Source organism: Oryza sativa, chromosome 1 (genome assembly GCF_034140825.1).
Source record: "Oryza sativa Japonica Group chromosome 1, ASM3414082v1".
NCBI lineage: Eukaryota > Viridiplantae > Streptophyta > Magnoliopsida > Poales > Poaceae > Oryza > Oryza sativa.
Genome location: NC_089035.1, coordinates 42,104,457 through 42,129,960, shown reverse-complemented (window position 1 = coordinate 42,129,960; position 25,504 = coordinate 42,104,457). Strand labels below are relative to the sequence as shown.

At 42.6% G+C, this 25,504-nt stretch overlaps 1 protein-coding gene, 1 long non-coding RNA gene and 1 pseudogene across 6 annotated transcripts; 1 reads left to right on the top strand and 2 right to left on the bottom strand.

The window, feature by feature from the left end:
• Nucleotides 1-921: 921 nt before the first annotated feature.
• On the bottom strand, nt 922-21,825 carry LOC4326058 (uncharacterized). 5 transcript variants are annotated; one of them, XM_066306785.1, is made up of 11 exons: nt 8,513-8,715; nt 8,268-8,382; nt 7,311-7,471; nt 7,158-7,232; nt 6,414-6,908; nt 5,412-5,750; nt 2,779-2,870; nt 2,647-2,690; nt 2,514-2,569; nt 1,400-1,701; nt 922-1,227 (listed from the first exon to the last, which is right to left on the bottom strand). In XM_066306785.1, the coding sequence occupies exons 3-10, from the start codon at nt 7,368-7,370 to the stop codon at nt 1,408-1,410; spliced, it is 1,455 nt and encodes a 484-aa protein (XP_066162882.1). In that variant the 5' UTR covers nt 7,371-7,471; nt 8,268-8,382; nt 8,513-8,715; the 3' UTR covers nt 922-1,227; nt 1,400-1,407. The 5 variants fall into 5 exon arrangements, with proteins under 5 accessions (XP_066162882.1, XP_066162879.1, XP_015618750.1 ...); XM_066306782.1 differs by lacking the exons at nt 8,268-8,382; nt 8,513-8,715 and adding an exon at nt 21,659-21,825; XM_015763264.3 differs by lacking the exon at nt 8,268-8,382.
• LOC107281128 (uncharacterized) lies at nt 18,848-20,036 on the bottom strand (annotated as a pseudogene).
• A 307-nt stretch (nt 21,826-22,132) lies between the features above and the next one.
• LOC107280423 (uncharacterized) lies at nt 22,133-23,085 on the top strand. Its single transcript, XR_001544515.3, has 2 exons — nt 22,133-22,282; nt 22,570-23,085. It is a non-coding gene; the product is annotated as an uncharacterized lncRNA (long non-coding RNA).
• Nucleotides 23,086-25,504: the final 2,419 nt, after the last annotated feature.

Here is a 25,504-nt window from a genome sequence, read left to right as displayed (position 1 = left end):
CCAAACCCTCAATCGATCTCAGCCGTTAGTTTTGATGGACGGCTCAGATCAGATTAAAATTGATGAAACCCTAACCCTAACCCTCCCCCCAGCCGAGCCGAGCCGGCCGCCTCTTCCTCCCCCGCCCCGACGCCGCCTCTCCCCCTCCCTCTCCCCACCGGCGTCTCTCCCCCTCCCCCCAGCCGGCCGACTCCCCCGCCACCGGCGCCGTCCCTCCCTTCTCGCCGGCACGGCGCGGCGATGGTGGGGTGCGGCGGTGTGTGGCGGCGCCGCCGCCTTCCCCCAAGGCGAGCGGCGGCGGCGGCGCCCTCCTCCCCGCGAGCGGCGGCGGCGGCCACTCTCTCCACTTCTTCCCCTTTCTCTTTGTGTGGCGGCGGGAGGGCCGGCGACGCCCTCCCCTCCGCTAGATCGGGGGGAGGGGATGTGCGGCGGAGCGGGAGAGGCGGCGGCCTGGACGACGTGGAGACAGGCGTCGGCGCCGGCCGCCTTTTTTTTTTTTTGCAATTTTATTCCATGGCTATTGCTAACCGAATCGGATTGTGTATGGACGAAAATTAGATGTGACGACCGGAAAAACACGAATATTTATATTAGTTATAGATTTTACATGTTAAATATAACTATATCTTTTGCATCCATCAAAACATCACAAAAAAGCTGATTCCGGCTATCGGTTGGCAAAAGTGAAGCACTTATTAACTCTCTTTATTATTTTATTGGTCGATACTTATCAACTGCATTAGTGCAAAGAGATAGGTAAAGTAATGGGTTTTCTAGAGATTCTGATGTGCAAGGGACATCACAAGAGCTTATATCTGATTGACACGTGGCAAAAATTTTGGTGATGTTTAGCTAATTTTTCAGGCTGCCACGTGGCCCAATAACATTCTAGAATCATGACCCTGATATAGGTAGAAGAGATTGCTGATAAAGAAAAATGGCATTTTGCAACACATTTAACTTGTTCAGTGTTCAAGCTAACGTTGAACCTGGTACAAGTACAACATGCTGGCACGCATGTCCACATCTCGCGGGTCGAGGGTTCAAGCCGAATACAACACACGGCATGTTGCATTTCATCATAATTTAAAGTACTTAGCATCACTTTGAACAAGGTTTTGGTGGTCACATGTATATTCGCAACCTTCTTAAGGTGTCCGCAAAAGACGTGCGCAGCATAATACTTTGCAGACCTATGGTTATCAACAGCAACATGCCACTAGGCACCTGCACGAAGAAAAACAAGAAAATATTACTGTAAATTTAAACAAGTGAAATTCTATTGAGGTACCCTAACAACTTGACATTACGATATATTGCTCAATTAATAATATAGGCGTCACAGCAATGATTTCCACATGTTCAGTAACTGTAGACTGAAACAAAACTCACGACATACCTTTTTGCTCATGTCTTTAGCACCTTCGTGAGCATTCTGAATGCAGCAGTACTGTACCTTCTCGATTCATGAGTACCACTCAGTTGCTGAATTCTTCCCAAGAAACTAATATTATGGTTCAGACTCGAAGACTCGTTACTCACTACTGAATTACGGAACTGTGGACGATGAAGCATTGACTTCTCATCTGCTGCTCCATTGGATACAGACAGCTGGGCCCCTAATACTGATCTCCAGTAGGGGAAAAAATTTCTCTTTATGAATGTTGGATCCCATCCTTTAAGTGCCTTTTTTCTCGCAGCCTGTCCCATAATTAAATGAAGATTAAGCTTTGTGAAACCCAAAAAAAAATTGTTAAATTCCAGCTTGATCAACCAAAGAGCACTTGATTCACAATATTTTCATATATCCTGGGAGAGGTGTTTTACTTGAGCAACAGAATAAATTGTTTTCTGGTTATATTCAAGTGATGTCAACAAACTGAATTGCTTAAGCAAAAGCAGCTGAACCAGTAAGCAGCTGCACGGCAGAAACATAACAACCAGAAGCATAACAGACATCTATCAGCTTGATTTATTACCATCCAACTACAAAAGGACTAATCATACTGAGTTCGTTCATTCTAACATCTTAACTAGGTCATGATCAAATATCAAAACAAACCATTGCACACCAAAAATCTATCGCAAGACCACACACACACAGAAAGGGAGGCAGATCAAATCTAAACACAATACTTAAAGCAAAACATTCTATCTCATTGGAGAAAATCAATTATTTTCAGATTGTTGACAGTACTATAATCTAGAATGACGCACTGCTGTAAAAACTGCCGAGCAACCTTTTACCAGGATAGAGAAGAGACCAGACATAGAGTTTCTACTTTTCTAGAATCCCAACTACAAGATAATGATCTGGCAGGCACTCTGGCTTATATGCACCAGCCAGTAAGATGGCAACTAATAGCAAACCTAACTTGGAACCTAAGTAACTGATCATTAGCTGCTGCTGCTCCCTGCATGCTTTGGTACATCATACTCCCCACGCATTGTTGCACAATAATTAACAAGGTGAATATAAGAAATCATCATTGGTAACATCGGAATACAATTACCTTTTTTTCTGCAGCAGGCAGAGAAGTAGACATTTGTGCAACAGCCTTGGTTACATCTATATGACCATAAAAAATTTAATAAAGGCTCTTTCTGAGAAATTCAGAAACAGTTACTTAAATAATAAACACACACCTTTGTGAACTATGTCGCTGTAAGAAATCTTGTTATATGGACAGCTTCAATAACAAGTTTAAGAAATAATTAATAAACAACAAACATTTGCATAGAAAAAAAATATTATATTGAATACAAAAAGAGCAGTACAGGATCATGGTGTCAATGTATTCTTCGTTAGGGCAAAACCCGAATTCCTTAAGAATATATGAAACACGCGCAAGGACCTCCACATTGGGCACCTGAATGACATTAGAACCATTATATCAGATAGTGAAAAATGTCAGAAAATGAAACATAAAAATAGCATATATTGATAATATGGTCATGTAGTACAATGATATCATTGGTGGCAAAGAAATGACAAAAAAGAATGGTTTAGATAAAATTTAATTATAACAGATGAACTGAAAGAAGGTAGAACAGTTTGCAATCACATCGAATACAAGCTTACTTGGTAAAATAAAGTGCATATATTGATAATATGATCATGTAGTACAATGATATCATTGGTGGCAAAGAAATGACAAAAAAGAATGGTTTAGAGAAAAATTAATTATAACAGATGAACTGAAAGAAGGTAGAACAGTTTGCAATCACATCGAATACAAGTTTACTTGGTAAAATAAAGTACATATACAAACATATTCAAAATTACGTAACTATTTCTCTTCGTTTGCCTTAACTATATTCAGGATTAGGAACCAAATAATACGACTAGATGGTTCAAAAGGTACAAGGCATGAACATTAGTCATTCAAATTTCAACTTGGTAACTGTAATTGACTATAAATTATAAAAAGGTAAAAGTCTATTTTTTGGCATTTGAAATTTCCTTCTAGTCCATTTTTCACCCTGAACTTTGAACTGGGCATTATACATGGTGCATTAGGCAGATGAACTACCTTGGGTGGTGTTCTGTTGCTGTTTTAGTGTAATTTTTTTCAATATTTTTTAATGTAATGTGTTTGGGCCTAGGCTCATAGTGCTTTCTTGAAGCATATGCCCTGAACTAAGAAACTAGTTGTTTTTTACCCCAAATTTATAAACTGGACAAATAACACACTAAATCATATTTCATGGTGGACAACATGATAGTGGTTCTCGCTAACATGAACTTCATCAGGTCAGTTTCATTGTTGTGGACCTAATCATGCGACATATATACTACCAAAATATGCAAAATATGAGCCTGCACTAGGGAAAATCACCACTAATACCAATATATTTTTTTAACTTTTCCAACTTGTTTGTGTCAACAATATCAAAATATCCTCAGGGAAATGTAGTCAGCTTAAGACAATAACAAAACCTATTGGTTGCCACTTGCCGCCATGAACCAATAATTAATACGCAAAGTATTTCGTTTTTTGCCGTTATGTGCTGTGCATCAAGAAAATTCACAAGGAGATAATAGCACACAAGTATTCATGAAACATGCAAAAGTTGCAATGGCCAACATCACTAAAATATATCAAAAAGTGTACACAGTTACTCTGTATATGCCTGCGCTGTGGTTACAACTACGATTAAAGAGGCTTGTTGCATCTCTAATAAAATTGATATAAATTGACATTTTTATACAAAGATTTCGTATACATTTCTGTAAATAATGTTAAATCAGTTTTGGTTACTTGAAGCAAAAGCAAAAAACAACTCACATAATATCCAATACAAAGTTGAATTGAAATGCAATAATATTTCCACGCTATAAATCACTAACACAAAAGGTTGATACAAATGCATGAAAATTTTATTACTATTTGAGATTTGTTTCCTAAATCATCTCCACAACTCAGATATTAGAATGCATATCAGCATCTGACAGGAATACCCTAAAGTTGTTCTTTTGGAAGGGTGAGCCTTCAGAACCTGGCTCCCCTAAGAAGCTAGTAGTTGTTATGAACTGGTGAGTAATGCTATAACAGGACAAATTGTAGGGGATATGGTACTAGAGTTGGGCGAGGGAGGAAATTTCACAGGGATTACTTGACAAATGGCATGCCCCAAATAATAGTACCAATCACCAGCTAGAGTCTGCTACAGGCTCTATTCAGATACTATCTCTTACAATAGATAAGACGACAAAAGGTTCTGACATTAATGCACCAAAACAGTTTTTTTGTTATCTTTCTTTTCTTTTCTTTTATCTATCCTCATGCAACAAAGTTTCCTTTTATAAACGCTAAGAGTCGATGTTAAGCCGTTGTTAAGCTTAACAACGATGTTTCACCCTCCTTTCCCCTCTCATCCATGTCAGCAAACTTTACCTTGTTACCAATGCTAAGAGCCTGCTATTAGTTGCTGTTGTATACATGCCCTAATTCAAACCTATCTCAAATCAACCAGAGGATAGTAATCTAATTTAATATGTTTCAAGGATAGCCATGACTACTCAAAATAACCCAAGGTACAGAAGCTCCTGCAACATGCTAAGGTCACATCCCTAACAATAGAGGGCTCCAGCTTCTCAAAGCAGCGGAGGCTCTTACGTCATAACTCATAAGCTTCATTAGACAGCTTACTCTTGTGATGGTTTTAACACAATGTTGAAGATAGATAAAACTGGACTGACCGTTCACTTTATGCTGGATATGCTACCCTATAGTACAAGTAACGGAAAGTGGCCACGGAAATCAACAAATCACTAGCATTCTTGTTAGGATCAGGGCATGGAGCCATGGAATTACCTATTAAAATATTAATACCAATATGAAAAAATATACAGTGAGTAAGAGATCATATGGTGCTGTGATTTTACACCATTAAAAAAACAATAGTACCTCTGAATGTGCTTGAATGTAGTTATCCAAAACCTCACCAGCTTGCGAAATTATAGTGACAATCAGACATTTACATTTCAAAAGTGCTCTTCTTTCCTCCAGCAGCTTCTGCCCCTCTGCAGTATCACCTTTATCACACACTAGGGAATCATAGTCCTCATATATACGTTGCGCGATAATGTCGAACCCATCAGGTTTGCCCTCACGGATATGTTTTCGGGCTGCCAGGAGTAAAACTGCGGATTCTACAAGCTTGTCATTCTTCATGTAATTCCAGAGCTCATCAGCTAGATTATCTGTTTTTTCAGCAAGCAGTCTAACTGTATCCAAAAAAACCTTCTGCACAATAAAAAGAAGGCAAAGGAATGAAATCTAAATGACTTTGAGCATTTGTATGCAAGCAAGCAGTGAAAAATTACTTCCTATTACATCTCGTTTCCACTAATTGTAGCAAGGATGAACTAGGATCAAGCGGAATAAAACCTACTACTCCCTCCGTCCCATAATATAACAACCTAGGACCGGACGAGACATTTCATAGTACAACGAATCTGGACATGCACATCCGGTCCTAGATTGCTATATTATAGGACGGAGGGAGCATTTAGCTATTTCCTCTGTTACAAATTACTAGCTTTATCCAAAGTCAAATATTTATATCCTTGACCATCAATTTCTATAAATTCGTGTGTTTTAACAACATGCAAATTATATATTATGAAAGTATTTCTCATGGTGAATATAAAAACATAAATCTTAATGTGTTAAACTATATGACCAGAAATAGACGGTCAGATACAGATAGCTCACTTAGGACAAAACTACAATGACTAGAAAAGGAGGGAGTAATGGAATTTTGAACTGCTGACTTCTTGCCTCTAAATTTGAAATAAGAAAATGCCTCAGCACATGTGAAAATTTTTAAAAGATGACAAACAGGAACACATTTTGTTGTCATGCTGAAAAGATGATACTTTGGAAAGAGCGTTAAGTGAAACAAACCATCTCAGGTAGACACAGCAGATGAATGAGCTTGTAGATATAATCCTCATGATACTGCACAGGAGATAGATTGTCCTCCAGATATTTATGCAAGCAAGTATTTCCAACTGCAACATGGAGCGGGAGTAGTCCGGGAATGCCAGCATCATTGACTGTGTGTAAATTGGCTGAAGCACCATGGCAGAACAGCAACTTGATCATGTCAACAGAGAACCGTTCAGCAGCTCCATGGAGTGGAAAAATTCCATATGGGTTAATGCAGTTTGGATTGGCATGCATACAACTGAGCTGAGGTGCCTTGCCCTCCAATACAGTTTTCGCACATCGCAAGGCATTATGCCTGACAATGCAGGATAAGGTTTCTGAGGTGATGTTACACTTAAATGCCATGGCCGCAGTACATTCCGCGAACAAACGGAAGAAGCACCGGACACTGTCCTTTCTCAAGACGGAGTCCAAGCGGGGAGATATATCAAAGAAGGCATCCCGCACCACCTAAATTGGTCCGTTCACAATCAGAAGAGATGAAAAGAAATCAGCTTTCAATGTAATAAAGCAAAACATAAAGTCTCATTGACGTGCACCTTCATGACAAAACATTTCATTTCAGCAAAGGGCACCCTTTTTTTTTGAGAAAATGGAAGAGACAACTTACGTAAACTAAAATGCTGCAGGATTAAAAAAGGACAAACGTAACAGGATGATCTAGCAACTGAATTCTGTACATGAAGACTAGAGAGCAACCTGAGGGGTAGGGTCTGGGATGATTATATCATTTGTTAAGGACTTGGCCATCCAAGCATATTTTATTTTAACCCACTGGAAGAGAGAATGTCAGCAGCCAGGTACCAATGGAAGACAGAAACCTAGAGGAAGAGTGCAGATGGGCTACCATACCTCACCAGCCTTATCCAAATCAGACTTCTTGATAACTAGAAAAGGGCGGGACGGGTCCATGTTATCTACGGTTGCTCCATCTTCTTTACCTTTACCAACACTTTCTCCTATGAAAGCATCTGGCAGAAAATGATCGGGAATTTTCACCACTATATGTTTGTCTGTAACAAGGAGGATTAATCTCTAGTTACATTCAAAAGAATATCATAACTTTGTACTGCTAGTAATATAATATAATATACAATTGGTAAACAATGATCCTTAAGACTGTGAAGACAAAATAAATGATATTTAGGACATGGACACGATCTACAAAGTGGCACTTAGGCTAGCAATATCTATGGAAACATGATATTTCAAGTAAAGATGATTAAATATTATGAGTATTTTCCGTGATGAATATACTGTCAATATGTGCAGTACTTTATATACTGATGGTCAAAGTTAAAATAGTTTGACTGGTAGGAACCATACCCTGCAACAACATATATTTTGAATCAAACGGCACATGCATCACTGAAATTGATGAATTCATTGAATTTCCACCCCCACAGCTGGATATAATAATATTGTGTGTAATAGTATAGAAACCTATACTTCATTCTTAAAGAAGGCAGTGGTGGTGGCAGTGAATCTGCCACCACACCAACTCTGTTGTATAGATTATTTCTTTTACCAACTACTCCTTCGTGTTTTAATATTACAAAATAGTCCTTCTACATAATCTACAAGCACGAAACTGTCCCCAAAACCTCGCAATTAATTTGTTCCAAGCAATATTAGCACGCGTTTAATTTATTTTAATCCATCGCAAATCACAGATATTTATCTAGTATATGTGAAATGAACGGTAAAAAGAAGTTTTTCACATACTAGTTGAACGAGTGATGTGTAAAACTTATGGAAATCGAACAAATCAAAAAATAAGATTGATGTTTCTGTTCAACAAAACAATACCTCCTGCTGTACTAGATACGCCGAAAAGAAATCAAATCGGTAATTAGGCTCTGAATGTTTCAGAAGAGATCAGAATTATAGATTTGACATTTCGACATGAGGAACAGCTCCAGATCTGAGGGCGATTCGCAAATAATTTTGGAGATGGAAGAGATATACACCGTAGAAGACTCCGAGTTGAAGAAGAAGAAGAAGAATGGGAAAGAAGTACTGAAATAACAAAAATTGGTTGATGTAACTATTACCGAGGGCCGATTCCGACATGACCTCCTTGCTATGATAAAGATTGGGGCTTTCCTGGATGAGTAGAACCAGATCTCCAGATGAGATGAAGGGCTGGCTTATAAAATAGTGGTGGGATGTAGGAAAGGGGGCGGTGGAGAGTTCGCCGGAGGCGATGGCGGTGGAATGAGCACCTAGGGTTTCTTTATGGGAAGATATTTGTGATGGGGAACTGGGGATGGTGGACAAGGAAGAAAAGGATATGATCAAGGGCTCGAGGCCCGGCCTGAGTGCCTGACATGTTGCGGGCTGTAATTAAGCGCCTGGCCAGGCCGAGAAGGCCCAAATGAACTTCTTTCTTTTCTTTTTCATTTTTTTTTAAAAAGTCCACTTTAGGCTATGAACTATGTAGTTTTATTTGAGTCCCTTAACCATAAAATCTGATATAAAACTCCCTTAATTATTAAAACTAGTTGGATGACCCGCACAACTACACGGCTATCATCAATTTAAAATTATCTATTTTTACACATAATTTTATTTAAAATTATTATTCATGCTATTCTAATAATTTTATAGTTTTTAAAAGCAACGCCAGTCGCTACCCTTTACTCCTTTGTCACATTTTTATTTGCTTACTTGATCTATCACTACTTCTATTCATCCTCTTGAGAACTTTAAAAGTTAGGCCTTATAGTTTTTAGAGTACCTTATCTTATTGGGTTTCGTTTACATAATTTTTAGAAGTATCGTCAAACATCGCCAATTTACTACTCTACGGCCATCTGTTGCCACCTCAATTTATTGTCATCGGGATTTTAAAAATCAAATATAATTATTATTTGTGTTCCTTTTTACTTTCTATAAGTCTCGCCAATCGTTAGTGGCTTCACCAATATACTCCTCTACAGCAAACCCGCTGCTTCCCCTTCTTATTGCCATTGACATTTTAAACATAAAATATGATTATCATTGTGGTTTTTTTAATTATCCATAAGTCCCGCCAACCGTCGTGACCATGCTGCTTAACGGCATACCTATCGTCACTCCTCTTAATCATCATTGTGATTCTATTTGGGGTTTTGTTTATAGTTTTTGTTGATATCCCATCAACCACCAACACTCTACTGCTTTACATGCCTATTGCTTCTCCCCTTTTTAATGCTATTTGTCATCGTTGTTTTCTAGATGGACTTTTTTTAAAAAAAATTGCATATTTTTCATTCCGATAATTTTTATTCATAAATTATATTCAAACTTCAATTCTTATAATTTTTTTCCTATTTTTGAAAATTATTTTATTTGTTATTTCGAACTTTAGTTAATCTCATCATGTGTTCTAGATTGCCTCTTAATTCAATTGTCTTTATTTTTTTCTTACAAATTTAAGTTATTTATAAATTTTATTCAAGTTGAGCTCTTATTTTTTTCTTTTTCTATCTTTTGAATTTATTTTATTTTTTATTTTGAATTTTAATTAATCTCGTATTGTGTTCTATATAGACTATTCTCTTAATATTTTTTTCTTTTTTATTTCTAATTTCAATGGTTTAGTTAAGATAAAATACACTGTGGGATTTCGCTTGGATATATATATTTTTTTAGAAAATCATGAGCTGTAGTTAGGAGTCCGATCGTCTCAAGTTAGCATGCGAGTTTTTTAAACATATTTCTTGCATGATTCTTTCGGTATTACCAAAAGCGAACGATCTTAAAAACCGACTCAAATACGGATATGTATTTCCAAAAGCAAACAAACTTAAAAACCGACTCATACACGGATGACTTACCAAAATACCGATAAAAACATGGTCGTTAACAAATTTTTATAATAGTAGAGAAGAGATATAGATTAATACAAAAAAAAAACCGACTCAAACACGGATGACGAACCGTGGAAACATCTTCAATTTTTTATAACCGACTCAAACACAGATGACCGACTGTGGAAACATCTTCAATTTTTATAATAGTAGATATTTGGATTGTTTCAATATTCTATTCCTACTTGAAATCTCTTTTTATTTTTTTTCTAATTCTGGATTTTATTTGTTTTTTATTTTGAATTTTAATTAATATCGTACTGGTTTCTTGTATGGACTCTTCTTTCAATATTGCTTATTTTAAATTTCAAACTTTAGTTATTTTTAAATTGTATTTCTATACGAAATATTCTTTTATTTTAATTCTAATTTAGGATTTTATTTTATTTTTATTCTGAATTTTAATTAATCTCGTATTGGGTTCTTATATGGACTCTTCTTTCAATATTCCTTATTTTTAATTCTGAATTTCAGTTATTTTTAAATTGTATTTCTACTTGGGCTCTTTTTTTTTCTAGTTTCTAATTTTATTTTATTTTTATTTAAAATTTTATTAATCTCGTATTGTGTTCTTATATGGACTCTTCTTTCAATATTGCTTATTTTTAATTTCGAATTTCAGCTATTTTAAATTGTATTTCTACTTGGACTCTTTTTTCTTTTTCTCCGATTAATGTGGGAATTTCTTGCCCCCACAGCGATACAATTGTATTCCTAATTGAAATCTTATTTTTCTTTTTCTAATTTTGGAATTTTTTTTTTCAAATTTTAATTAATATCGTATTGTGTTCTTTTAATATTTTTATTTTTTATTTTCAATTTCAGTTGTTTCAAATTTGTATTCCTACTTGAACTCTCTTTTATTTTTTCTATTTTTGGATATTATTTTATTTTTTATTCTGAATTTTAATTATTCTCGTATTGAGTTCTTATGTGGATTCTTCTTTCAATATTGCTTATTTTTAATTTCGAATTTTAGCTAATTTTAAATTGTATTCCTACTTGAACTCTTTTTTTTTTGCTAATTTCGGATTTTATTTTTATTTTTATTCTTAATTTTAATTTATCTCGTATTGAGTTCTTATATGGACTCTTCTTTTAATATTCCATATTTTTAATTCCTAATTTCATCTATTTTAAAATTTTATTCCTACTTGGAGTATCTTTTCTTTTCTAATTTTGGATTTTATTTTATTTTATTTTTTTCAAATTTTGATTAATCTCGTATTGGGTTCTTATATGTAAACTTCTTTCTATATTGCTTATTTTTAATTCCGAATTTCAGCTATTTTTAAATTGTATTTCTACTTGGACTCTGCTTTTTTTTTCTAATTTTGGATTTTATTTTATTTTTATTTTGAATTTTGATTAATCTCGTACTGGGTTCTTATATGAAAACTTATTTCAATATTACTTATTTTTAATTCCGAATTCCAGCTATTTTTAGATTGTATTTCTACTTGGACTCTCCTTTTATTTTTTTTTCTTTTTCTCCGATTAATGTGGGAATTTCTAGCCCCCACAGCGAACGTGGTGCCTCCTTTCAAAACTGTTTTAATAATATAATCGATAGATAGATATATAGATATACTAGTGCAAATCGAGTCTCCCAGCGGTTTAGTTAGGTGGTTTTGTCCCACGTGACAATGGTAAATCGTACCATGAAAATTGAAAGAATTTCGTTGAATCTACCTCCCATCCTTTCTCCTTTTCTTCTTCCTCATTCCTCTGTCTCCCCATCTCTCTCCACCGTGCACATGTGGGTCAGCGGGCAATGGAGACACCGATCTGGTCGGAGAGCACCCTCAGCCATCGCCGTCGCAAGTGGCAAGAAGAGACGGCGTCACCATTTTCCTCGCTTCTCGTTGTCATGTTGATTACGCTATCCTTCACTTAGATCCAGAATACGCCGATGGCTGAGGACTCTGGAGCACTGTCTGTAATTACATTGGTGATGTTCTTTTCTTCTGAAAATAAAGATGAAGATGAAGAATACGTTTTTTACATAAAACAAGGTGGTATTAACGTATGATTGATTGAGTTTTAATTATTACAAACTTGAAAAATAGATTAATATGATATTTTAGAGCAACTTTCATATATAAATTTTTCGCATGAAACGTACCGTTAGCAATTTGAAAAGCGTGCCACGAAAATCTTAATCTTCATCCAACTTTTATTGGAGAAAAGAACAGGACCATTGCCCCCATTCTTGTGAACCTCATCATGCTCCAGAACTTCTTCTCCGGCGCGCTACCAACCGATAGTGACGGGTGATTGGCTGGTTTGGTGGTCGTCGGAGATGTCTCCCTTGATTGTTCGTTCTTGGATGGGTGGTAGTAGTCGGGTTAAGCAAAAAAAAAAATTCAAAGATTGAATTAAGGTAGTTGTTATCACAACTTCTTTTTGCTTGGATGGATGCTATTGTCGGTGTCTCCATTTGTTGCTTGGATGGTGTTGATGGTCCTTAAGTACCAAATTCGATTTATCAATTCATGCATAATAACAATTGAAAGAATATAAAATAGAATACCAAACTTAGAGGTAGTAGTCTTGGTGAATATTTATATATAGGTAAATATATGGACAAAAATCATCCGCCATGTGACCAAATACACCTCCGGACAATCGGACACGATTACACGGTTTGGAGGCCCCACGTGTCAATCAAAACCACCTAAAATTGAGTCCAGCCAAAGTACAACATGTTGGGGGCCCACCAGGCAGCCTCCCAACCGAATGAGTGGCCGGTAGGTGAGCCAGAAGTTCGGTCGAACTGCCTTTGCATCCCCTCGCCATCTGCCAACACGTGGAGCAAGATACTGGAGTCCTAATTGCGGTTATGTGTGGTTTCTGAGCTTAACCAACCCACAAACCATCATTACAACTAGGGGTGGCAACGGGGAGGGTCGGGGCTGGGTTGGACGGGAACGTGTCACACCCTGATCCGGCACCGCCGTACAACGGCACCTGACAGGAGCGTGTCGTAGGAAAAACGGCGCGAACCGCTTCCTACGAAACCGCGATCACAGTACCAGTCCCAGGACATAGCGCTGGTACCCACGGTGACAAATATGAATCATTGCAATCCTTAAAATAAATAGAGGATTTATTTACCTTGACTTAGGTTGCAGCTCGGGACAACCCGAGAATACAACCGACGACACGGACGAGGCAAACACCAACAACAGCAGCAGCAGTGGAACCAACGGTCTAACACCCAACACCACAGGCAATACTAGGGAACTAGGACGAAACCTTAATCTTCACTTCACTTCAACTTCACCTTCAGAGCTGGCAGAACTATATATATATAGAGCAAGGGTGAGTACTTATGTACTCAGCAAGCCAGGGGGACTTAGGTGGTTAATTCAAGCTTCAAGGAAAGGCTGTTATTTTAGCAATCAAATTTGTTTTCAAGTTTTCAACAATCTAAGTGTGTGCTTTCCACAAACAGAGCGAGACAAGTCTCAGCTTGGTTGGGGGCGAGACGTAACCAAATTTGATTTGCAAGATTTACACAACTCCCAGAGTTGGCCTCAAAGTTGGTTTCCCAAACCAAACCAATTTTCCAATCTTTCAGAGTTTTGGTTGTCTCCAAACAACCAGTCATTCTCAGGGACTCCCTGTCCCGCTGTCTCCCTGACATCCGCTTGCTTTATCCAAACATCAGGTTTCCCAAACCTCAACATCTTTTCACAAAGCTGGGTAAAACAAAAACTACGCTAAGGAATCACCTCACATCCGCCCATGACCGTGGGCATGGCTGTTCGAACAGTTTGTTAACCTCTGCAGAGGGGGTACACTTTACCTACATGACGTTACTAGCCTTGGTCACCTAGCCCGTGCGGATCAAACACGTCTGGTGACTTGGGGCTTTCACGACAAGGCATTTCCAAAGCCAACACAGGGTTGCCATATGCCAACGAGAGGGGTCCCGGACCAACAACAGGTTAGGTCCCAGACCATACTGTGCCATGAAGCCCAGGGGTCCTCCCCGACACCACCCCGGCGAATCCACTTGTCTCTTGGCATCAAGGCTTCCCTGGCCTAGCTTGTTACTCAGCCAGGGGTGTCCCATTCCACCCATGTGGTCGCACTTGTTATATGCTCGGATGTAATTCCAAAGGAATCGGTCCTTAAATGTGACCGCACAAGCATTCCGCCCAGGAATGGCCTTGTGTCGCGAGTTTTATTTTTAAAACTCATTTTCTTTCACAAGGCACCGACCCAGGCGTCGGGTTTTCCAATCCTTTCGTAAACCAAGTTTTACCCAAGATGTTTCTCAGATTTTAAGTTTTAAAGGCGACCGTCGATACTCGCACAGAGTGTATGAATACCGAGGCGCAACCAGGTGGTTACAAGGGAGCATGATATAGCAATTAACAATGGAAGGATCAAATGCAACAAGTTAGGTAGGCCCACCAATCTGCCTCGCAGGCGGGGCAAACATATTAAGTGCAATCCTATCAATGAATAATATTTTACAATCAATATAATTAAGTTCAAATATAGGCTCAAGATGTTCAAAGGTGGCTTGCCTTGCTCAGGGTCTTCACGAATCTTCGAGAAATCCGCTTGACGAAAAATATCCGGTAACCGCAACTAGGCGCATACAATCAAAAATCTAAACAAGGACCAAATAGAAAAGGATCCTATTTAGACTAAAATAATAGTGCCATTAGATAGATCACAATTTTACGGAATTACTGGAAGTGGAACGAGGTCAATCGGAGTCACGGATCGGGAGATATGAATTTTTGGAGGCTTTAAATGAATGTCTGGACAAGGAAATGATTTATTTGATTCTTTGGAGCGGGGAAAACAATTTGTGGAAATTTTGTGGACAAGGGAGGATATGTACTTATCCGATGGGAATAAGAGAAATTATTTACGAAGGTTGTTTGAATTTTCTGGGAGGAAGGAAAATATTTGTGGAACAACGGAAAAAGGATTTATTGAATTTTCTGGATTAAAGAAATGATTTATTGAATTTGTGGAAAAGAATATTCTTTTTAGTCACTCATTGACGTGTGGGGCCAACATATGGTGAGAGAGGAGTGAATAGGGAGGGAGCAATTATGGACTTTTGGCCACTGTGTTTGGGGAAGGGAGTAAAGATAGACTTTCCTTGTTTTTTAGGCCGAGGAGGAAGGTTGGCCAATGGGCCAAGCCCACGAGCAGGGAGAGAGAGGAGGGGGCGGCTGACTGGGCACCATGGACTGGGTCAAACGCCACATGGGCAGCCACGGTGGCAAGGCGAGAGGGGAGGAGGAGGCGCCTGGATCGGACGGCTCACAGCGGCGCAACGCCGCCGGCGAGCGGCGGCAAGCCGGAGGGGCCGGCAGGCACCGGAAGCGAGAGGGGCTCAAGGCGGTTCCATCCACCGGCTCGGATGAGGGAGAGGCGGCGCGATGGCGGCCATGCGGCGGCGGGATGGGCGGCACGGCGCGGACGCGGCCGGCGAGGCGGCCAGCCGTGGCGGCGTCCCGGGGAGATTCTCTAGGGCTCAAGGGGGCGCGACGATACGAGGGGTTCGGTATGAGGAGACCGATGGCGGCGCATGGCCGAGCGCGGCGCAGGCGTGGCGAGCGGCCGCGGTGAGAAGAGGAGGAAAGAAGGGGAGCAAGCTGGAGGAGAAAGAGGCAGGGACGACCAACCGGCGGTGACGCGCGACTACGCGCGGCGGCGGGAGCAGAGCAGGAGGGAAAGGGTGACGCGGCGACCGGGGGGAGGAAGAAGAAGCCGACGGCGGTTCTTGGCGCCCGCGGTGGCAAAACAGAAGAGGTGCGAGGAACTCACCGACGAACGGAGGCATGGGCGCGAACGCACGCCGAGGAGGCGTGGCGCTGAGATGGCGCGGCCGGGGAAGGATTCAACGGCGGCAGCGAGTGCGGCATTGGGTAAGGGATGAGAGGAGCGCGGCCATGGCGAAAATGGAAGGGAGGAGCGAGGTGCTCACCGGCGGCATGGCATCGAGTAGGCACGACAAAGAGAGGATAAGAAAGGTGAACGACCGGGGCATGCGGTGGCGTCCTTGGTCACGGCGGTGGCGTTCTTGGCCGCCGCGACTAAGGAGGCGGCGGTGCTCCGGGGTTGGCCGTGCGACGGCGACCGGAGTTGAGGGAGGAAGCGGCATGGCTTCACCGTTTGAGGCACGGAGCAAGGGGAGGGAAAAAGGGGGTCCCGGAGTGGAATTTATAGGCGGGGAGGGCGGGAGCTTGCGAGCGGCATAGTCGGTTTAGAGGGGGAGCATGCGAGCTGGCGCTTGGCTGCCAACCACGGGCGACATGAAAACGACGAACGACGGGGATGCGCTCGGTGGTGGAGGCGGTGGATCGAGCGGTGGAAGTCGAATCACTAGGGCAGGAGCAGCTGCACGGCGTGGTGAAAGTGGGGACGTGGCTGAGGGCTCTGCCTCCATCCTTTGGACGCATGCGCACAGGAGTAGGGGCGGAAGGATGACGCCGGCGGTGATAGCGTGGATGGTGCGGCGTGGAGCGGCGACAAGGTGGCAGCACGCGATGCAGGTGTTGGTATTTTTTAACGATATTACTAGAAATATAATTTCTAACAATGACGCAGAAATATTCATGGTATATTATGGTTACAGAGTTTATCCGTAAGCTCACGCATATACCATTGTAGTATTTCACCCAAGGGTATCGTATTTATTTTATCCCATGAGAATATCATGTAGAGAGAACTTGACTAATAATTTATATATTACTTGTGATAATCATATCCTGAGCAGGGGTTAAGATAATCCAAGGGTAGAGTGACACACAAGCAATAGCTACTCATTCTCATAATATATTATCTAAGCTAAGTGGAAAGAAATGAGAAAGAAAATATATTCCTATACTTCTAGTATACATACATTCTAGTTATCTGATATACTAGCTAATACTCTCTATCCGATGCCCTCCTGGTACTTCGAGAAGCCACCCCTAACTGTCGAGTTCCTTATGACAGCCCGTCATGACCATACAATCGGGGCTAAATACGGAGGAATATCCTCCCCAGGGAATTAACTTAGGATCATATACACGCGCGGAGGAATACCCGTACTGAGCTGTCACCATCAGCGGCCCACCTCTCATCCGCAGCATATAACCCCAAATAATGATATCACGTAATCTAGACACCACGTCTAAACTTCCAGATACTACTCTAATATCATCATCATGACATAGAGTAAATGCATAAGTAAACATTATACCCGCACCAAAGCATCTCCCAGATAAGCTAGCAGCATATTCAGTATAACATGAACATAATGTAAAATTGGCATTCATACTCTCGGAAAGTATTCCAATACCATAAATGTATAAAGAAGAATATTTAATAATACTACAAAGCTTACAAAAGAAGATAGGAAAGCTACTAAAGCCATACCCGAACTCTTTCGAAGACTTCCGGACTCCTAATTTCTACTCTATTCCTATTCCACTAGCTTGATACTACTAAACTAAACTTGAGAGAATATGAGAGAACTTTACTTGAGGTGTGTGAGTGAAGTGGGAATGGCAACTCCTTTTATAGCCTTCCAATGACGTTGTGAATGTTGGAATGGTCGGAAATACCCTCTAACCGTCATTGGGGGCTAATCCACACCTTCCAGGCGAAGCCCTGGATCGGATGGCACTGAGGAGGGTTCAGCCGAACCTGGGGCCTGCCCAATCTAGCCCAATTTCGGCTGGCGGCCTCCTCCGTTGTTCTTCTCCACAGACTTGTGAATTTTGGCCCAGTTTGTCGTGTCAATTCCGAGTCTTGGTCCATTCATATATAAGTCTGGTTCTCGACATCATCCGATTGATTTATCGTCTGTGTTGATGTCGATTCTCCTCCACTTTATGATTATTCTCCGCACAAGGTTAGTGAACCTAATACTAGTGGAATATTATTATTCTAACATACTCTCTTCTTTTTTAATAGATGACGCCGTTGACTTTTTCTCACATGTTTGACCATTCATCTTATTCAAAAAATTTACGTAATTATAATTTATTTTGTTATGAGGTGTTTTATCACTCATAGTACTTTAAGTGTGATTTATATCTTATATATTTGCATAAATTTTTTGAATAAGACGAATAGTCAAACATGTGAGAAAAAGTCAACGGCATCATCTATTAAAATAATGGAGGTAGTATATATAAATTGCAAGCATCACTAGTTCTCCTCTATTTTGGTAATATTGACGGTCGAAACTGATCGATAACGACCGTCAACAACAGCAGGCAGCCCAGTGCTGACGGCAGCGGCGACCGGGCGGACGGTCGGTCATCGCGCGCGCGCGTGAAAATCGAACGACGCGGCCGGATTTTGGGTGGCGTCGGCAGGAAGCGGCGAGAGAGAGAGAGAGAGTGGTCACGCGCGACGCACGTGGGAGAGGAGATGCAGGCCAGGCCATGGCCGGATTCGGCCCAAGCGAATATGAGGGAGGTAAAGTAGACTTTTACCAGGAAATCGCTTTAAGGGATTTGGGGGCAATTGGTGCGGGATTTGAATTCAAATCGAATATTTGAACTCGGCAAAACATGGGGAAGCCAAAGAGGGGATTCGAAGCGAGAATTCGATATTCTTGGAACATATATATAATCATGGGGAGGCGACGCTGGCGAACTTGTTAATGGTATTTCTTAGATTTAGCCGCTTGTCAATGATATTTGTTGGATTATCTCTTATTTTATTGTTCGAAATGGAAGTGATCTTCCTATTTTGCTGATGTAGATGCCACTTATTGATGTCTACAACAATGAAAGTTAGTAGGGGACCACCATGAATCATACGCCAATGTCGGAGGAGACTAGCAGAGAAGGCCTCCGGGACGGTCGCGGCGCGAGAACGACGTAGAGGGAGAATTGCCGGAGTAGCACGTAGTTGCCGGAGAAGAGCGAAGTGTAGTCGAGGAAGATACGGTGACACTGGCGATGAATCATGCTGGACGAAGACGAAGGCGAAGTAGTGGGACCAACGGCCTGGATGGCGACGTCAGTAACCATGTAGAGGTAGCTGGACCACCGGCCTAGAGCGGCGACGGTGGCAGCTTGGAGATGCGGCGACGATGCTCGAAGTAGACGAAGAAGACCCTGAGCGGCTGACGATGACCAGTGCGGATGACGAGGGTGTCGAAGCGCGAACGGCGATGAAGACGACGAGGGGCAACATCGTGACCCATAGGGGCGACACAGGTGCAGCTTGATGTCGATGCAGCGGCGAGAACTCCACTAGTAGGGAGGCCATGCTGAGGAGGGCGCCTCTCAGCGTTCCAACAACAAGTGGAGGTGGACCACGGGCGGTGGCACTGCGGCCCAAGGGGGCGACGCAGCGGCAACCCGAAGCTTAATGGCGTAGACGCATGCTCGATGACGATCGGTTGCAGAAGTCGTTGTAGCCGGGAGCCTGAACGGGTGATCAAGCCGAAGATGCGTGGGGCTGAACGATGAAGTCAAAGCAGAGTCGATGCCGATGTCGGAGATGTGTAGAAGTCGACGAGGCGGTGGGCGACGCAAACCCGATCTATGATCAGGAAAAAAAAACAGACACACACATGTACAGCAGCAGCAACACGGTAACACCACATCTCTTCCTCAATGGTGTCGGTCCATAGACCAAGTCCAGCAATCTCTCTGCCTCAACGGTACCAGCACCAATGACGCATGCACATCTGTCCTCTCCAGACCTCCACAGCCAGAGCCAGCCATCCATGAAACTCCATGTCTACACTTCTCTCTCTCCTCCCTTGCAGTCAAGCAAGTTCACAGAAGAGAAAAAAAACAGGACAGGGTGTCACGTGTCAGGCCCGGCGGTGCTGACAGCCGACGTCAGGAGAGGGCGCAGGTGGTGGAGACGAAAGGCGGCGGAGTCGGAGGGCGTGGCGGTGCAGGGATGCGGCCGGGATGAGTCCGGCCGGCTGCAGGGCCCTGGCGCGCCGATGGCGTCCGTGTGTCGACGGTGAAGACGGCACGGCAGAGGGAGCCCGGCGACGCCGGCTGTGGACCTCGGCGCGGTGAAGAGACGGAGGATGAGCCGGCGAACCGGCTGAGTGGATCTGGAGGTGGTGGAGGCTGGCGACGGCTCGGGATCCGGCGGTCGGCATGGACCGAGCGGCTCGGGATCCGGCCGTCGGGGCCGCGCCGGCGGAACTCGGGCGACGGGGCTGGAGCAGAGACGGACGCCGTGGCTTCCAAGATCACCAGATCGACGTAGCTGCTGTTGACTCGACGAAAAACGAGCCCCGCCGAGGAGATCGATCTACTCGGCGGCGCGACTTGACGAAGACGACGTAATGACGAAGACATGCCGTCCAAGAAGATCGAGATCGATCATCTCATGACGACGACGCAGATGCGAATGACGAACGGAAAAAAAAACGGGTGGCCGCCCTCGTTAGAAACAATTTTTAAATCAACTTTTAAATTTTCTAATATTTAATTACTCTCAAATAACTGTTACGAACTCAGTTTGTGCTATCATCCATCAAAGGGATCGGGCTGAGTTCTTTCTCCAATTTTCCTAACTCATCTCCCTCATTTTTCACGCGCACGTTTTTTAAATTGCTAAACGGTATGTTTTTTATAAAAATTTTCTATATGAAAGTTGCTTTAAAAAAATCATATTAATCGATTTTTCAAAAAAATGCTAATATTTAATTAATCATGTACTAGACTGCTCCATTTTACGTGCGTGGAACGAACACAGCCTAGTCCATAGATTTTGGGCAAATGAGTTACTGACAAGCTGGTACGTGCGTACTTTCACCTCTCCTGAAGGAATCGTAATCTAGCGTGCAGTAGTGCTGGTAAACTATCACACATCATGCATCTTAATGACGCCCCTAAAACCAATTAATTTTCTAACAGAATCTAGCTTTGTGGTACCATACTAGTTTCTTAATACAGTAGTATGCGTAATCGTGCACGAATTTCACAGGAACGGTGAGAATTTTCCCGTGTTTCATCAAACCAAACGTTTGCATTGTATATTTCCATGCATAGCGTTCATGCTGAAGAAAGAGATGCGTCCTTGAATCTACGCTCGATTGCTTACATGTTTTGTTTTCTTACCGTGTTACCGTTTCACTAAATGAGTATCTCGCGTAACGCTTGTCATGTAGTACTAATGTGCAAGATAGTAACTCCACTACTTGAAATCAACAAACTCACTCGTACGTTCGGCAATGGCTTGCACACCAATTTCAACTTTTTCACGGCACAACTCTTCACATAGGACAATAAACTTTTCGCATTGCAAGCTAATACAAAAAACACAAGAACTAAACAGAAGCAGAGTATGCTAGAAGAAAAGCAGGGGAACAAAATCAGTGAGAGAGTTCTGTACCTGCTAGGATGGAGGCAAAAACTGCAAGTAGCAACGCCATGTCGAGCATGGAAGCAGCTGAAGACGCCATTCTCAAGCTCGACTCAACCTGTGACATCTGACCTGTTGTTGCTTCTTGCAGAGCCTAACGGCCACGAGCAGAAGCGCTACTACTCCCGGCTTATATAGGAAGGTGAGAACAACGCCAAAATGTGTTTGGCTCATACTGGCCAATAGGATTGAATTCTTAGTCTGAATTAACTTTGCCATGTTCAACCAATTCATGGATGGATGGACAACGATGACTTCGACAAGAAAAAATAGGCAGGAGATAGTCGAAGGTCACACTCTGTTCGGTACAGGTAGGCAGTGGCGAAGACAGGACAAAAGTAGAGCAAAGACCATTAGCCAAAGGTAACATGAGATTAGTGAGTCAAACACATCTCTAACACTCCGAGAGTTTATATTTGGTACATCTATATTTGTTCAGTGTGAAAAACCATCTTGCATCAAACTGTTTGTCATCTATTTCCAAAACTGGGTCTCTTAGACAATTTAACTATGTTTTTGTGCTCATCAAAGGAAAGCCAAGGAAAGCAGGGGCCTGACTCTTCTGACCAAGTTGTTACATCGACCTTGCAAAGGGTAGAGTGAAGATCTCGTCATGATCTCATATCATCGTGCAAATATGTGATTTCATTTTCCATATGCATCAGTGCTTCATTCTTAGAGTATAACGGCTATGTAATAGTTTTGTTCTCTCCAGATTCTGTAACACCACTCGTACGAAATTACTCACCAATGGCTAACATATAAGCCGTTTGATTCATATATATTATATGTGCCTTCAACTTTATTCAGCTTTAATCTTACAAGACCAGTAGTTCAGCCTAAAAACAGCAAAATAATCTAATTAATCCATCTATGTGCAGGCGGCGCGTCCCAACCTCTAGTCTCCTATTACCAATTGCAGCAGACTTGGACTAATGGAATTGCTTGAAGTGAAGACCAGTGAACAAAAGGCTTTACACAAAAAGAATTGTTGACCTCTTTCGGGATAAGGCCCGGAAGAAGCAGGGATTGAACCAGGGCTTGTTGACAGAGCAGATATCAAAAGCCTATGTTATCTCATTTTCAGGGACCGAGCAAGGGATGAGCGCCCTCTGATCTAACGACCAAACAAGCAACTGCCCTTGTTACTAGAAATATGAAGCGTGCTAGCGCGCACTTCCTATTAACCAATTCACCAATTTTAAGATTTGTAAACAAAGATAATAGGAGCCGAAGTCAATCCCTTAAAACACTCCTCCCCGAGGGGACGTTATCGGTCGCTTCGTTCCCTTGTTTACTGAACTCTTTTCAGGAGATAGGTCTACCGTTGCAAACTCATCTGCTTGTAAATTCATTGTGTAAAATAACTCGTAAATTCATTGTGCCAGAATTGATCACTGATCAGGTGTGATCAGTCTCATCCGTCTAAGAGACTGATCCGGTGCGATGAGTCTCATCCGTGTAATATTTTGGAATTCCTCTTCCAACTCGTCCCGGAATGGGCGTTATGGCAAAGAACAAGAAGAAAAAGAAAGAAGGAATTTGTCCAATAGTAACAAATGGTGCCTCCACAGGTTGACATCCGATCCAACCTAGTAGTAAGCAATCCGCCAAAAGCAACCAAAATATTCCTTGGTGAATCGGTCGAAAACTTGAACTACGCACATACATTTCTTTAAAAAAAGGTAAAGCCAAGAGAGATATAAAAACTGGTGCTATTGCGGCTACACCTGGAGTGAGCCCACAAGAGCTTTTACTGTACCAGTTCCGAATATGAGAAGGGGCTCGCGGATTTTAACAGGTTAGGCTTAATCTACCCAATTGGAAATCTCTTGCAGTAGCTTTTACTAGAAATCCATTTCTTCCACAAAGCTCCTGTGACCTAACCATCTAGATAGAAGCCTCGCAAAGAGTATATGCCGAAAATCCTATGTTTGGAGTGACCATGAACACTGCTTGAGACCCTTCTTTCGTGAGAGTTGTGATTCCGCTTTCATGTTTTGGATTGAGCTTTAAGTGGATTGGAGGCGGGCATTTTCATTTCAACGTAGCAGTAGGGAAAGTGATTTCGGGGGGTTAGTACACATGGGCAGTTGGGACAGTTACAGGTAGTTAAGTTCGGTCTTATTCTTATGGGCAAGTGGTCCTAGAATCTCTCTTTCCTTCTCTAAAGTATAGCTTTATGAAACTAGAATATGAGTAAATATAGAAATAGAATAATAAGAATATCATATAGCCGTGTATTGGTTTTGATCCCAGTTTTATCCTACATGGCGGCTGAGTCAGCGTGGGACCCACGTGGACCCACATGTCAGCATGCCACGTTATCTCTTCTTTCTTCCCTTTTCTTCTCTTTTCTCTTTTATTTTCTTCTCTTCTCTTGTGAGGGTAGGCGGAGGCGGAGGCGGAGGCGGTGGCGCACGCCGTTCAGAATGACCGCCTCCCCGTGCGCTCCGTGCTGCAGATGCTCTTTTCCGAGCACGGCAAGCTCAACCGCCTCGCCGAGCTCAGCGGCGGTGCCTCCTTCGGCGCGCCCAGCCTGGTATTCGACCTCCCCGGCGCCCGCTGCCCTCCAAGCGCGAGGTGCTCGCCCAGCACCACGAGCTCCGCCGCCTCCGCGAGGACTTCGCCCGCCTCCAGGTACGGTTTCATCACGGCCATCTCCGCCGCCACCGTTCATCAATTCAAAGCTTTGAGGTGTTCGTCATTGTCTTCGTCGCGACGTGCAGGTCCAGTGCAGCGCGCTGCAGGCTCAGGTGGACAGGCTAAGCATGGAGAGGAGGTGGCACGGTGGCGGTGGCGGGTTCTTCAAGTGGAGCACGTTCTGGTTCGGCGGCATGAGCTCCGACGTCGCGAGGGTGGAGGACTCCGAGAGCGGCATTGAGCGGCGGACGCCGGCGAGCGGGAAGAAGGGCAGGGGAGGCGCACTTGACTAGTTGCAGAAAGAACTCTGCAAAGCTATGTATGCCTCACTTGAGTACTAACTGTTAGGTTTGTCTATTGGATTACCTAGGTTTAGATCTAGTCGGTAGAACACTTTGGATGGATGAACAACAATAGATGAACTAACAAAGAGGAAGTGAGAGGGTTTAGGGATGTGACCGGTCGATGTTGAGGAGGAGGAAGTGAGGCCGGCCATCGTCGTTGTCGTTGTGCGCTTGACGTGGGCGGCGGCGACGATGCTGCGCGGCAGTGGCGGTCGTAGGCGATTCCGGCGAGGTCATGGCGCGACGATGGAGTCTTCCCGTCACTGGCTGTGCCCCCTTGATCGGTTAGGGTTTGTGGGGTGGAGTGGCGGTGGCGACGAACCTCGTGTCTTGTGTCGTCCCGTCCTCCACCCCTCTTTATATGGCGCAGGGTGACGGAGGCCCACCAGCCATTGGGCTGGGCGCCCCCGATCAGGGCGCGGGTCAAGGCCCCCTTGAGCCGTTGGGCTCAAGGAGAGGGAGATCCATCTAACATTCTCCCCCTTGATCTCACTATTTCTTTTAGCTTTTTCTATTCCATCACAGGTTTACATATAGAGCATGTTTCATCGTCACGGTTAATTACCGCTGGATTCGACAGCCACTATACACATCTCTATTCAGAAACAGATACTTTAACTTTTGGGCCCTATAGTCCAGGATTCATAAGGCTTCCCTTAAACACATGCATGCTACATGTTCCTTGAACATGTTGGGAGGTAGGCCTTTCGTGAGCGGATCCGCGAGCATCCTTTCTGTTATAATATGCTCGAGACTGATTGTTTGATCCCGGACTTTGTCTCTCACAACATAGTACTTTATGTCAATGTGTTTGGCAGTACCACTTGAC